Raw genomic sequence first — 13,179 nt, forward strand, 5'->3', positions numbered from 1 at the left:
GGTGCTTGTTGCCAGTCAGGAATGACTCCCAAATTCCATTGACATAGGAGTTTCCAAAAAAATAAGCAACTCCAAGCTGTATCTGTTGAATTTTCCTCTTGAGGTTATCCATGTAAACCTCCAAACTGGACAGGAAAGGGAGGAAGGTGCCTTATCCATGTTCATTTGTGGATTTGCTGGACATTGTTTACTTCTTGAGCCTCAGTAGCATCTCTGTCACTGCTCTGCTTAGGAGGAGCAAACAGAGCAGGAGACATTCCAAATAATCCGTTTGAGGAGTAAGTGAGGATAATGCCAGGATCTGTAATTCAAGCTCATATTGCAAAGGTTCCAAAGGATTGGCTTCTGGACACACTCTTAGGTGGTCCTTTCTTCCTTTGTTCAGACCTGTGAGGGGAAAAAAGGAAGCTACAGATTCTAATGTTATTGCTGCCTTCAAAAGAGAGGGATTTGGGAGGGATTGTTCCGTGTTCTCATTCCCAGGTCTTCATTTAGATAATGGGACTTCCCCTGACTGCAGGGAAGTCAATAAGGTTTATACCAGAACCCTGGCACTCTATAAATTAAATATTAGGAGCAGTGTTTGAAGTTTAAAGCCCTCCCTTCTCCTCCAGCTCAGATTTTCTGCCGCTGTGCTTTTGTCTTTCTGCCTGAGCACCTTGCTGACAAGTGCTAATAACAAAATGCCAAGAGAGGGTCCAGTCGGAGTTACCACACATTAAACATTCTGAACTTGTCCTTTTGCTCATAGATTGTGCATAATTAATAATTAAACGGTTTCAGTTGTAATGGGTTGACCTCCCTGAACTGTTCATTATTCACAAGGCAAAGGCATCACTCAAACTTTTTTTCCTCTTGCCCTTCCCTCGCTCAGTGTGCACAGTTGGGCTGGTTTGGAGAAATCAGAGGCTGCTCTTGTCTTCTCCTGCGGCAGATCCCAGTTATGGAAATGTTGCTTGGATGCTCAGGGAAGCAGCCAGTCCTGGGAATAATGGTCCATGGATCCTCACAACCCTTTGTGTCTTTACTGCCATTTTAGCATCATCGCCAGTATCGAGGTCTTTATGACAGTGGTCAAAAGCTGTGGCAGTTAATGAAAAGGAAACAACCATTTCCCAGTCAAAATTGAAAATATGTGTTCCTCACTCCTTCAAAATCTTGGTTTTCTACTTTCCTTCTATTGTGTGATTTCATTTTGTAGGTGGGGAAAATAAGGCAGATTACCAGGGTGCAGCAAATGTGACCATATTGCATCACACAGTGTAGCTTTGCTTTATTTCCTTATATTCCCATCTTCTTGAGTGTCAGACAACATCTGGGAAACCTCAGGATACAAAACAGGCAGTATCTGCACATCCTGGTACTTGAGCAGCCTTTCAACCTTGATTTCCTTGAGCCTTCCAAAAGGCTTTCTGTTTTTCAGGCAAATATCCGATAAATCTGTGTCCACAGTCTAAAATCCTCTGGATGACTCTTAAAGCATGTCCTGCTTCCATCCTGAGACCTGCTGTGTGTTCAGCTCCACCCTTCCACACAAAATCTCTTCCTCAGCTCCTGAGAGCAAACCAGCCCAGGCATGGCCATGGCCAGCAGGTCTGGATGGGGTTGAAATACCTGAACTGAATGGAAAAATATGCCCCCAAAAATGAAACAAAAAAAATAGGATTTAACATTTACTTCCATCCAGGTGAAATTTTGTTAGGCAGGAGCCCCCTGTCCCCTGGCTGTGCTGCAGGACAGGAGCCGCATAGTCCAGGGTTTTATGCTGATGTTGGAGCAACTTCTCCCCTTGCCTGGGTGAGCCCAGAGGGTTTGGAATAACCAGAGTGGGATGCTGGTGGCTTCAGAGCAGCTCATCAGCTTCTCCTCCCCTCTCATAATGAGGTTTCTCTCGATTATGGGTTCGTCATCTCTTGTGAATGCAGAAATTATCACCTCCCAAATGAGTGTGAAGTGCTGGATGCCCATCCTGATCCCGCAGCGTGGACTGAGCCGAGCTGGCAGCCCCTTGGAGGGATGTTTGGGTTGCAACCAGCTCCTCACTTGCAGTTTAGTTAAAATAAACAGCAGGGGTAGATTGCTGGGCAGAGCCAGCTCCCCAGGGAATGGTCTCCCATGGATTCTGTGCCCGGAGCATTTCCTACCTGTCCCTTTTTGGGTCCATCCCAGTGGCTTTAGGGAGAAGCCCAGGAGGGCTCTGCTGGGCAGGAGGGAAGGATGGGGAGAGGCCAGTCCTGCTGGGCTCTGTCTGAGCAAGGTTGGCATTCTCCTCTGCGTTTTCTCTATTAATACAGATAATTTTCATGGGCAGTGCTTTGAAGTGGAGAAAGTTTAATTGTGCTCCTGGTTTCCTTGTGTTCCCTCCACTCCCCAGCAGAAACCTTGCCTAGATTGCTGTCATTCCTAAGTTTGGAAACAATAACCTCTCGCTCACCCAGCCCGAGTTCAAAGAGAATTTGGCCATGTTCTATCAAACACTCCTTGTATTTAATAGAAGTCTTTGAAAATTGTCAAGCAATTTTGGCTTCTCCTTTTACTCTTCAGTTACTTTTGATTTAATTGTATTTTCCAGCAGTTTCCAATTGTTTGAATTGGAAACAAAGCCTTAATAAGAGTTCTAGTTAATTTTCTGTCTTGTAATTACCGATCTCATTTTTCTGATAATTGGCCACAGCAATTATATGTATATTTACTAATCACATAGGAGGCTCTGCAGTCGTGTCTATCTGCCACCATTGATAATGGCACACACATTGCAGAGGTGCTTTTATCATCTTCTTTTTTCCACTACATCAAAGCTATTTCCCCGTTCTCCATAATGAATACATGCATGCATTTGACACAGTTGTGTGCTAGAGAAATTGTTTGGCTCCCACCAAATGCTGCACGCTCCGAGTTTCTTGCCTGCAGCGCTGGAAGGTTGTATGTAATGATATATTGCTCATCCAAATGGCCAAAGCACTCCAAAGCACAGTGAGATTAAAATAAGTCATTCCTTTGTTAATTTAAATAGGTGCATGTATCATACTTTGCAGGGTACTTTGTGGAGGGATGTCAGGGAGGAAAAAAGACGCCGAAAGGTATTTTTAATAGCAAATGAGAATAGATGAGAATGGAGTCATTTGCAGCTGCGTGTTTTATGTGGCTCTCTTGTTCCAACTGTAGGTCTAATGAGATGACACTGTTAAAGTACTCTGCAGTGTAATTTCATTACATCCTGAGCTGTTACACTATAAACACAGTGGAGCTCTCCGTCATTCTTGGAAAAACTCCTAAATTCGCAAAGCCCTTCTTTGCAAATGGTGATGTTGTTTGTTCCCTGTTCCTAATCTTTTTTTTTTTTTCACTCGTGTTCTTCTCCTTTTTTTTTCTTTCGTAAATACTGGCTGGTTGTTTTGTTGTTTTCTACTACTAGCCTGGTAAATCCTGCTCTTTTTTTTGTTGGGGTTTTTTTTTGGCTTTTTTTTTGTTTGTTTGTTTTTGTTTTTGTTTTTGTTTTTGTTTTTGTTTTTAAAAATTCTTTTTTGCCTTTTAAATCCTGAACAGACAGCATATGAGGACAGCCTGGAAAATGAATAAGTGTAAATAAACATGAGTGTAAATAAATAGCGAATGCAGTGAAAGAAACAAAGGTCAACACAAGAATAATTTCACAGCTCTTTGTTAATTACAAGACCATTTGTGTGTTACTTAAATAATCATTAATTTCTCATTTACACTTTCCCTACCTTCCTTTTTACCCTGTGGCTATCATTGTCCTTTTTTCACCTCCCCTCAGTGTCTTTCCACATGTTTTTACCCATTGTGTAATACTCATTAGTTGAAATTCAGTGTTTTATAACACATTCTCTGAAGAATTTGTACCTTTCTCCCTCAAATTCTGCGTGTGAAAAGGGGGCTTTGTCGCTTCCCTGGGGTTATTATTCCTTGGGGTTTGGGGGGGGGTTTTGGTGGGTGTGTGTGTTTGTTTTGTTTTGCTGTTATTTTGCTCTCCTCCTCAAAAAAAATGATCTTCCCTGCTCCTGACTCCGCTCCTTGTCTCGCTGCAATCCCAGGAATCGCCGGTGCTTCCAGCCGGGGAGTTCTCGGAGCCATTTGTGCACTTCATCACTCAATGGTGAGCTGGGTTTGCAAACGTGCCATGCCCTGGATGTAAATGATCCATGCCATTAACTCCAAGCTCCCCGAGACCTTATGGCTTTGCCTGCATCCTTTCCCAGAGAGCAGGGACTCGGGGGCCTTGGGCAGATGGGGCAGCAAAGCTGAGCAAACTGTTTAAATTATGTAAACGTTATTTACACAAAGGGTCGTAAAAGTACTTACAAGGGTTGGGGGTTTTGGGGTTGGTTTTTTTTCCTCTGTTCTAATAAACCTCGGTGCTGAGACTTTAAGAATTCATCTCAGGGGGGAGTCTGCAAAAGTCATGTGTATAATATCATTATTTTGGGGGGGGGTAAATATTTCTTATAAAATTGCCTCGATGTTTAGGAAGGCAAGAGGCCTTGATGAATTCATTGGCTTCTCAGTAAGTAATTTTTACTGAGAGTCGTGGTTTAAAACACACCACTGGGTATATTTGCTGTCCTTAAAACGGAATAGTTCATTGGAAACCTTTTAAATTAAAGGAGAATTGGGGAGAGGAGGAGGTTGTAGAATAAAGAATACGGTTCTTGAGTGAGTAGAGGATACAAACCTGGAGGGTGAGAGATCCTAAAGAAGCAAAGCAAAGGGAAAAATCTCTTTTTAACTGTCACGCACCTCCCCAAAAACCAAATCATCTAAAAAGGGGAGGCATTTATGCACAGCAGAAGAAATAAGCTTGAATTTTTGTAAAAATAAGTAGTGTTGGAGGGAGAAACATTCCCTCTTGCAGGGCTGGGTGCTCAGCTGAGTTAAATCAGACGGAGCCACCTGAGTGGGAGCTGTGGCTGGGTGGGAGCAGGAATCCAGGGATGTGCCCTTCTCCAGGGATGTGCCTTCCCCCAAGCCCTCAGCCCCACATGGAGCTATAGGTTGGGCTTTGCATATTTTGGGGTTTTCTGCCACATACCAGGGCCACTGCAGCAAAAGTGACCCCATAAAACTGAATTTTGAACAGATCATACGGGAGAAAGTATCTCTGAGGCCTGCTGCAGTCTGTAACAAATACAGACACAAAAAGCAGCCTGATGATCGGTTAATTAAAGTAACTAAATAATTAAAGTTTGTGTAACAGAGGCCTCAGTTTTCAGTGGGTTCAGCTTACAAAGACCAAGGGTATTTGGAGGATTCTGCAGCACAGCCCTGGGTGTGGAGCTCCAGGCTTTTATCCTCCCCAAAATATCGATGACAGACTGGTTTAAAAAAAGGAACGGAGGCAGAGGGGGGGATAACCTGTGTTAAAATCTCCACAGATGTCAACCTGCAGCAGAAGTGATGGTGGCTAATAGCCTTGTGTTCCCTGGGGATGCAGCTACTTTGGACTGTCAGATTAGAACTGCTGCCTCAGACAGTTTGTGGGACTTGATTATTTGAGGGGCTTGGAGTTATTTGTAGGGGAAGGTAAATTGTGTCCTTAATATCTCCAATTTCCAGCACAGCTCATTTGGTGTTTTATATCCAGTGTTACATCAGCTTTCCAGTGGGGGGAATTACTGCTTAAAAAAAAAAAAAAAAGCAAATGAGGAGCAACTATATCTTATTTAAGCAATCAATTTGGAATAACCATGAGAGATGTCAAGTGAACAGCATCCCAGACTTTATGCCAGTCACTCCATAAAGCCTGGCTGTTTGGATGTAATCCAATTAGTCAGTAGGCAGCTCCTGATGGTCACCTCTGTGCCACGTTATTGTGTTCCCTCATGCAGCTAAGCACGGCCTCCACGAGCTAATTGCACCTGTTGCATGGAAAACTAGGACTGTTTGGATGAGAAACATGATCTTATAAACAGGTTAATGCTGTGTAATGAACTATCACCCTGCAGGGTAATGGAAATAATCGGGGGGAAATGAAGGTAGGAACCCCAGGGTATTGCGTGTGCTCCCGAAGCTGTTCAGCAGTGGAGTTGGATTTCCCACCTGTTTGGGTAATTCCTTGTGTTGAGCTGTGTCATAATCCCCAGAAAAATGGGAATCAGCCCTCTCTGCCTCCTGAGCTGGCTGGTTTTTAGGGAACTCTGTATTTACACACTGTCCATGGTTACAAACAGTGTGGAGCCCTACATCCCATAAGGGAAGGCTGGGAGGGAGGAAAAGCCCATTAATGTTTTGGTTACTGTTAGGAACCCTGTTTCCCATCAGCACCTGATAAAGTTAAGAAATACACTGAAATTGTTCGCTCTGTGATAAAAGAGATAAAATCCAATTCAATATTTAAACATTGAAAATAAATGAGCAGTTATTTTGATACAAACATTTTGTTTTATGACACAGCATGAAGAAGCAGCCAAAGGAAAGGCCAGCACCTGAAGATTTAATGGTAAGTGAAACCTCAGTTTGGATTTGTCAGTGAATATTTTTTGGTCATTTACATAGAAATGTATCTTTTTTTTCCTGCATTTTTCAGTGTGCTCAGTATATTTCTGCCTAAACTCTTTCTGCTTGTGCAGCAATTCCATATTTGCACAGGCACCCAAACCAGAGGTGCAATTGTGATTCCACTGAAGCTGGTGGGTATTTTGCTGTTACCTCCACTTGTGATTTGGAGAGTTAATACAGAATTTTTACAGCCAGTATCGAGTTTCAATCAAAACCGTTTTGATGCTTGATACACATTTTCTTCCAGTTTGTATGTCCAGGGATTACAGCTTAATGTAGGTCACTCCTTGTCAGCATTTGCCAGCCTCAACCTTCCCAAATGTGAAGACTGAAAACAGAGGATGTGGTTAAAATATGTATTTTAATGAAGTGCAGGAGCCACTGTCTTCACTGATGTTGGTGTAAAATTAAATCAGATTGGCTGCAGAAGAATGAGAGAATATTTGGCCATGGTGTGTCCACGGAAGGGTTCTCAGGGTTGGTATCTGAGCTGGGAGCCCCCTTGTTTTGTTGGCAATTGTTGCTTTTTCAATTATTACCTATTGCTATTTGCAGCAATTTATATGGAGTCATAATCCCCTCTGACTCATCTGTCTCTGATTTTTAAATGTTTCTTTACTGTCCTTTAAGTGCTGTTGGCTGTAACTCGAAAGCTTATCTAAAATCATCATCATTTATTTACTGTGGAATATATAGAGATAATTGGAATATAGGAATAATTGTAATGGATTTTAACAAGATCAAGACACTGGTGCATCCTCTCATTTCTTGCTTCCACACTGGGAGCTGCAAGGAGAATAAACAAGTGTTTGTACTGCAGCAGTTCTCTAGTTAAAGGCTAATCTCTGATGGTGCCCAGGGGCAAGTATCTCACAACCCAGACTAGTCTCAACTGAGGTCCTGGTTAGGGAAGTATTTAACTGTGAATCTCATTTTAAGGATATTAACTTCACTAGACCTGCATTTGAAGTTGGGCACCTGCTTAAACACCTTGCTGAAATGAGGCCTTAAAGTTTAGGAGAGCCCCTCCACTTTGGGGTGTCTCATACCAAAGGCTTGCACTGCCTGATTTTTGTCTTTTTTATTAACTTTTGATGGCTGGAAAATTCTTGCAGTTAGTCACATCTGAGAAAACTTGGAACAGGTTCTAGAGATGTAGACACATTTACCTTGTGCACTATTCCGCCATGGCTGGATGGCTCAGCTATTAAAACAATGGAATAGGGTTTCATAAAACCTCTATCTGTTTGTAAATGCACATTCTGGTGATGCAATAGGCCTGCCACTTATAAATAAAACATCTGCAGATCACACAGCCCCCCATAAGTGTGTGTGGATGTTTGTAAGCAATAACACCACTCCAGGGTGCAGAGCCATAAAAATGAGGCCAAAGGGTGAGTGCCTGCAGTACCAGGGAAGTGCACAGATTTATCTTTACAACTACATGCCCTGGAGTGTGCTAGTCCCCTTTAAAGGAAGTGTTTTGTAAAATTATTTGGAAATTCCAACATCCCTGGAAAAAAAAAATAAATAAAAAACAAGCATTTCTACTTTTTAAACAATTTAATGCATTTTTCCCCCCTCCCTTCTATTCAGTTAGAAATGAACTTGCAACAACAACAAGTAGTAAAACAGGAGCTGCTCTCCAGTCAAACCCTTTATATTTTTGCTCTTCCCCAGTCTTGTATTATTTATAAAATTAATATGAAAATATACATTAGAACTATGTGCTATATGTGATATACACAGCATATCTGTACCTAAATATGTGTGTAGAAATTAACATAATTGCTGGAAAACGGGGCCAGAAAAAAACCCAAACTGTAAATATCACAGGATCACAGGATTATTGAAGTTGGGAAAGCCCTCCAAGGTCATTGAGTCCATTTTATCCCCACCTTGTCACAACCAGAGCAGAACACTGAGTGCCACATTCCTTGAACACAAATATCGTGTGAGTTCTACAATTTCTCACCACTGTATCCTTCTAATTCCATGTCGTCCGTTCCTGAAATTGCCGTGTGGTTCTGGTGGACGTAAGGAGTGGATAGAGGCATGTAAATACTGGTGGATCTAAGGAATGCCCAGAGTGATGCAGTGAAACCCTGAATCTTCAAGGTCACCTTATCACTGATTTGAACTAGAGCAGGATTTCACCTTGTTCATTGAGTTTGGGGGTTTTTGTTTTATTTAAAAGCACCGTGCCAGCAATGATGGGAGGTGTCACACACAACCATCCTCACCCTCAGACAAACCAGAGCATCATCTTCCTCCCCTACCGACACCTACCATACTGGAAGTCACTATTTTGTAACCAATCCAGGATAATTAAAGACAGAAAGCAAAACGAAGGGAGCAGAAGATGAATCTTCCTCCTCTGCTGATAATCAGTGGGTTGTTAAATGCACGTGAGGAACTGACTAACAACACCTGAAGTGCCGGATTGGCACCTCTGCTGGAGTCCCGGGGCTGCAGCAGAGATGGATTCTCCCTGTCTATCCTGCAAGAAGCTCCTGTTTTATAAAACCCATAATGCCCATTTTGTCAGGAAATAGGGCCGAAGCCAAGGCTGGATGAAATTCCTGTTTAAAGTCAGGCTTTTCTTTACCACAGATATCCATGTGCAGGTGAACACTGAATTTCTGTCACAGTTGGTGTGGACCAGGTTTCCATATTTATTTATTTTATTATTTATTTACTCACTGCCCTTTCTTCCATGTAGCCATCCCCAAACAAGATATCCCATTGGCTTTTCTGGACGTACATAATCAAATTAAGTGACTTGTTCCACAGGGGTGAAATAAGGAATTTCACCAAGTAATGAGAACATTGTCCATCCAGGGAAAGGAGCAACCTTAGAATTTACCAGTGGTCATTCTAAACTTGCTCTAAAATGCTGCTCTTTTATCTCCAGTTTGTTCCCTCTTAAGAGAAAGGCAGAGAGTCAATTAAATTGAATATATTCCAGTATTATCACAGGGAAGACTGCACAGCATATTCCTCTCTGCCTCTCCTCTCCCTTTCTAGCATGAAAATCTCAACAATTCTTCTGTATAAAGAGATTTTTTCCCCTTTGCACTTGTGTTTTTTGCCAGAAACACGGAGTTTTCTGGCATCCCAGGCCTGGCTCCCAGGGCAGTGCATATTTAGGAGTTGTGGTGTGGCAATCCAGGGAAGGTTTAAACTCCTGCCCAGAGTGCCCAGAGTCCAGGGAAGCACCCTGAGGCTGGGCTGGCTCCCGGGCTGTGGATGTGACTGTATTTACGGTACTTTCCCGAAGCTTTCCATTCTAAGCTCTATTTAATGGAATCTATGCATAGTAAGTAATCAGGTCAGAGAGAAGCAACATCCCCTGTTTGAGATCAATCGCTGGCTAATACTTTATCTAGGCCACTTTATTATCTCATGCTGATTCCATTCCCATTCTCCTCCTCCTTTGTAGCGTGCACTTCAGCTGTGGTAAAAGTACGGCTCGCATACATATTAAAAACATATACCCATTCTATCTGTATGTAAATGTGGGAGACACAGCTGGATATTGCAGGAGTTTGATTTACTAATAGTTATTATCTGTTCTAGCTGTTCAGAGGCAAAGAGAGTTGCAGAAAACAAGCTAGCGCAGAAATTGCCTTTATGATATCACTACCCTGCTTTGGTAATTGTTTAAAATCTCTTCTTTAGCTGCAAGCTTGGCCTTTTCTTCAGCAGATTGTTGGTGCTTTTTGGAATTGCTGGAGTCTCTGGGCGAGGTTTTTTTTTGTTAGTGCAGCATTGAACTCTTCCGTGCTACATCTGGCTGTTGAAACGAAAGGCGTTTCTGTGAAGCAATTGTGTTGGAAACACCGCAAGTCGGGAATGGAGCAGTTATTCCCTTATGCTTTCCTGTGGAGGCATCAAAACACAGTCTTTAGGATGCTGCTGGATTTCTCAAGGAAAGATGGGGCAGAGGGTCCAGTCACCTCCTGCACTCGATCACTTTTGCACAGATGTAATGATTTTTGTTCAAGTTGTCCAATTTCAAACACAACCACGAGCTTTCTCCTTTTAAAAATTCAAATTCCTGATGCTTCTGATGTTGGTGTTTTATTAATTTAGAAGGTTGTGTGATAAATGGTACATCATCTGTGTCAAAGCCACTGACATGCTGGAAAACATGTTCTCCTTTGGTATTTTATTTATTTTAATGCCTAATGCAGTTTTGAAATTTCCCATTCCTATGCATCCAGCAATCCCTCTCTCCATTCCAGGAATGGCTCTAGACCGGGCACCCTGATTTTATTGGCTATGATGGGGGCTTTTCCCAGATAAATAGTAGTTTGTGTATTTAAATGTTTTAAGACATGGATCAAGATGTTAGAGACTCTCAAAAATGGGTGTTGGCTGGCTCTTCCCACATCTCCAACAACTACAGGAAATTAAAAATGTGAAGCTTTTAAGTAGCTGCATTTTAAGTAGCTGTATTTTATGAAGCTTTATTTTAGAGGGTCTGGACAGCAGCAAAACATATTTGCAGTTCGTTGTGTTAAACCCCTGCTTTCAGCTCTCAGGAAACACTTTTATGGTTTAAACAAACAAATGGAGGATCAGCATAATCCTGCCTGGATTTTCATCTAAACCTCCCGAATAAAGCCAATAAAACACTGGTGCTTAGGTTTGTCAGTAAAAGGGCTTTCCCCCAGCAGCGTTGGAGCAGTGACATCACTGAGTAGCCAGGCTGGGTTTTGGATGGTGCTGATTTTGGGAGAGACCAGAGGGCTCTCTGCACTTTGTTTTTCACAAACACACCCCAGAGATCTTGTGGGATGAGCTTTAGAGGTCCATGGTTGTTGTCTGCACCTATGCAGATGTTTGGGCATCGTTGCTGATCACAGGGAGCCAAGAATTTTCCCTCTTTGGCCACTTTTTTTATCCTGAGCCGGTGCAGGATCTCCCATCAGGGATGATTTGTCCAGCATAAAATTGTCTGTGCTTGAGCCTGTGATGAATGGCTTTGTTTGCAAATGTTCATACTCTCCTCTGTCACAGCAATCCCAGTCACTCACTCCATGACAAGGGGAAGTTCTGACAGACACCAAACACATGCAGATGGGAAGGAAGGGGCTCTCTCCTGGTTTCCCAAGGAAAAAAGTACAGAGCCAAGTATTCTAGCTGTTGTAAATACAGAATTGTTTAGGTTGGAAAAGGCTTTTTAGGATCATCCGGTTCAACCGTGAAATATATGTGATAAATAATAAACTGGATCTTCAATCTCTCAGTTCAGACATACAGTGGACAAGGAGTTCTGGATCAAATCCTGGTCACACTGAAGGCAATATCAAAATTTATATTGAGGCAAGGATTTCACACCAGGGCTCAGGATGCTCCTGTCACTGTGTGTTCATTATCTTCCAAGCTCAAGGTAGCTTAAGAGGAAAAATATGTGTTTCTTCAGGTGGCAGCATTGCTCACTGAGCTGAAATTGGGAAAGGTGGGTCAGGGATATTTCCCCCTCTGTCTTGCAAAAAAAAAAAAAAAGGGGCGGAGGGTGGAAGCCATCTCTGTCCTTGGGGGTGTGAGCCGTTCTTCTTTGTCACTTGAGAAATCAGCTCTCAAAATGGAGAAATACATTCTATCAGTGTCACTAACTCTGACAATTACCCAAGAGGAAGATGGTGACAGGGTTAAGGGGTGAGCTCTGGGGTTTGAAGGCGTTACCTTCATTCCCTGCCTTCTGCACCCATTGCCATGGGATCACCCAATTCCTACAGCAAGCAGGAACATCTGACTTCCCCTTTCTAACATGCCCTAGGGCTGCAAATATAGCAGCACTTCCCAGTGAAATGTGAAAAGGAATAACTTGACTTGGCTCAAAGAGGTGTTGAAAACCTAAAGAAATTGGACAAAAACAAATTGGCAACAGCTTAGAGGGATACAGTTCATATTTTTTGGTTACTTGAGTCTCCTGGGCTTTGCAGTTTAATTTGAGCAAATGTTTCATTTGGCACTGCTGGTTGTTCAGTAGTTCTCCAGGCACAGGGACAAATATTTACATCTCACTCATTTTGGTAGCAGAATTGCAAATCTTTCAATTACTGTATATTGAGAAGTTGTGCATGTGCCTTGTTGATATTTTATGTCAGCTGTCTTCCCTACGTATTTATTTTTTTAAAATATATAAAAATAAATCTGTTTGGAGTTCCAAAATAAGACCCATATCTTTAAATCCCAGAATACTGTCCTTTCTATTCATTCCAAATCCATCAAGGAATTTGCTCTTACAGGCAACTGTTGAAATCCATGTACGATTTTTATTTGTGTAATGAAATTGGTATTTTAAATGTATTCAGACACTCTGCATAGATTAAAATGTCTGGTGCTTGTGCAGTACCAGCTACTTGTGGGTCTCTAGTCCAATTAGCACCTCAGGACACTCCTGCAGTATTAAATAAGAGTAATAATTGCCTATGAATAAGCAGAGTATAAAGCAGGAGATAGAGATATGGCTTCTTAGTGACCTGTGTGCATTATGCCTCAAATCCCTTAATCAGATTTGTGCCGCTTGATTCTTCCATCCGCAGAAATTCAGCTGGAGGATCAGGGCCTAAAGTAGTAAAAAATCAATTAATACGACTTTCTAATTTGTGCAGTTGACACAAAAAAAAAAAAAAAAAAAAAACCGCATAT

General features: G+C 42.1%; 1 protein-coding gene across 2 annotated transcripts in view; it reads left to right on the forward strand.

Moving 5' to 3' along the window:
* MAP2K5 (mitogen-activated protein kinase kinase 5) overlaps positions 1–13,179 on the forward strand; it is a 121,164-nt gene that overhangs the window by 96,618 nt on the left and 11,367 nt on the right. For both annotated transcript variants that reach the window (XM_082290415.1, XM_082290416.1), the window contains exons 20-21: positions 4,056–4,117; positions 6,412–6,457. In XM_082290415.1, the coding sequence (XP_082146541.1) occupies positions 4,056–4,117; positions 6,412–6,457 (108 nt within the window). The remainder of the gene's footprint in view (positions 1–4,055; positions 4,118–6,411; positions 6,458–13,179) is intronic.

The sequence above is a fragment of the Coloeus monedula genome (genome assembly GCF_965178545.1).
Source record: "Coloeus monedula genome assembly, chromosome: 14".
NCBI lineage: Eukaryota > Metazoa > Chordata > Aves > Passeriformes > Corvidae > Coloeus > Coloeus monedula.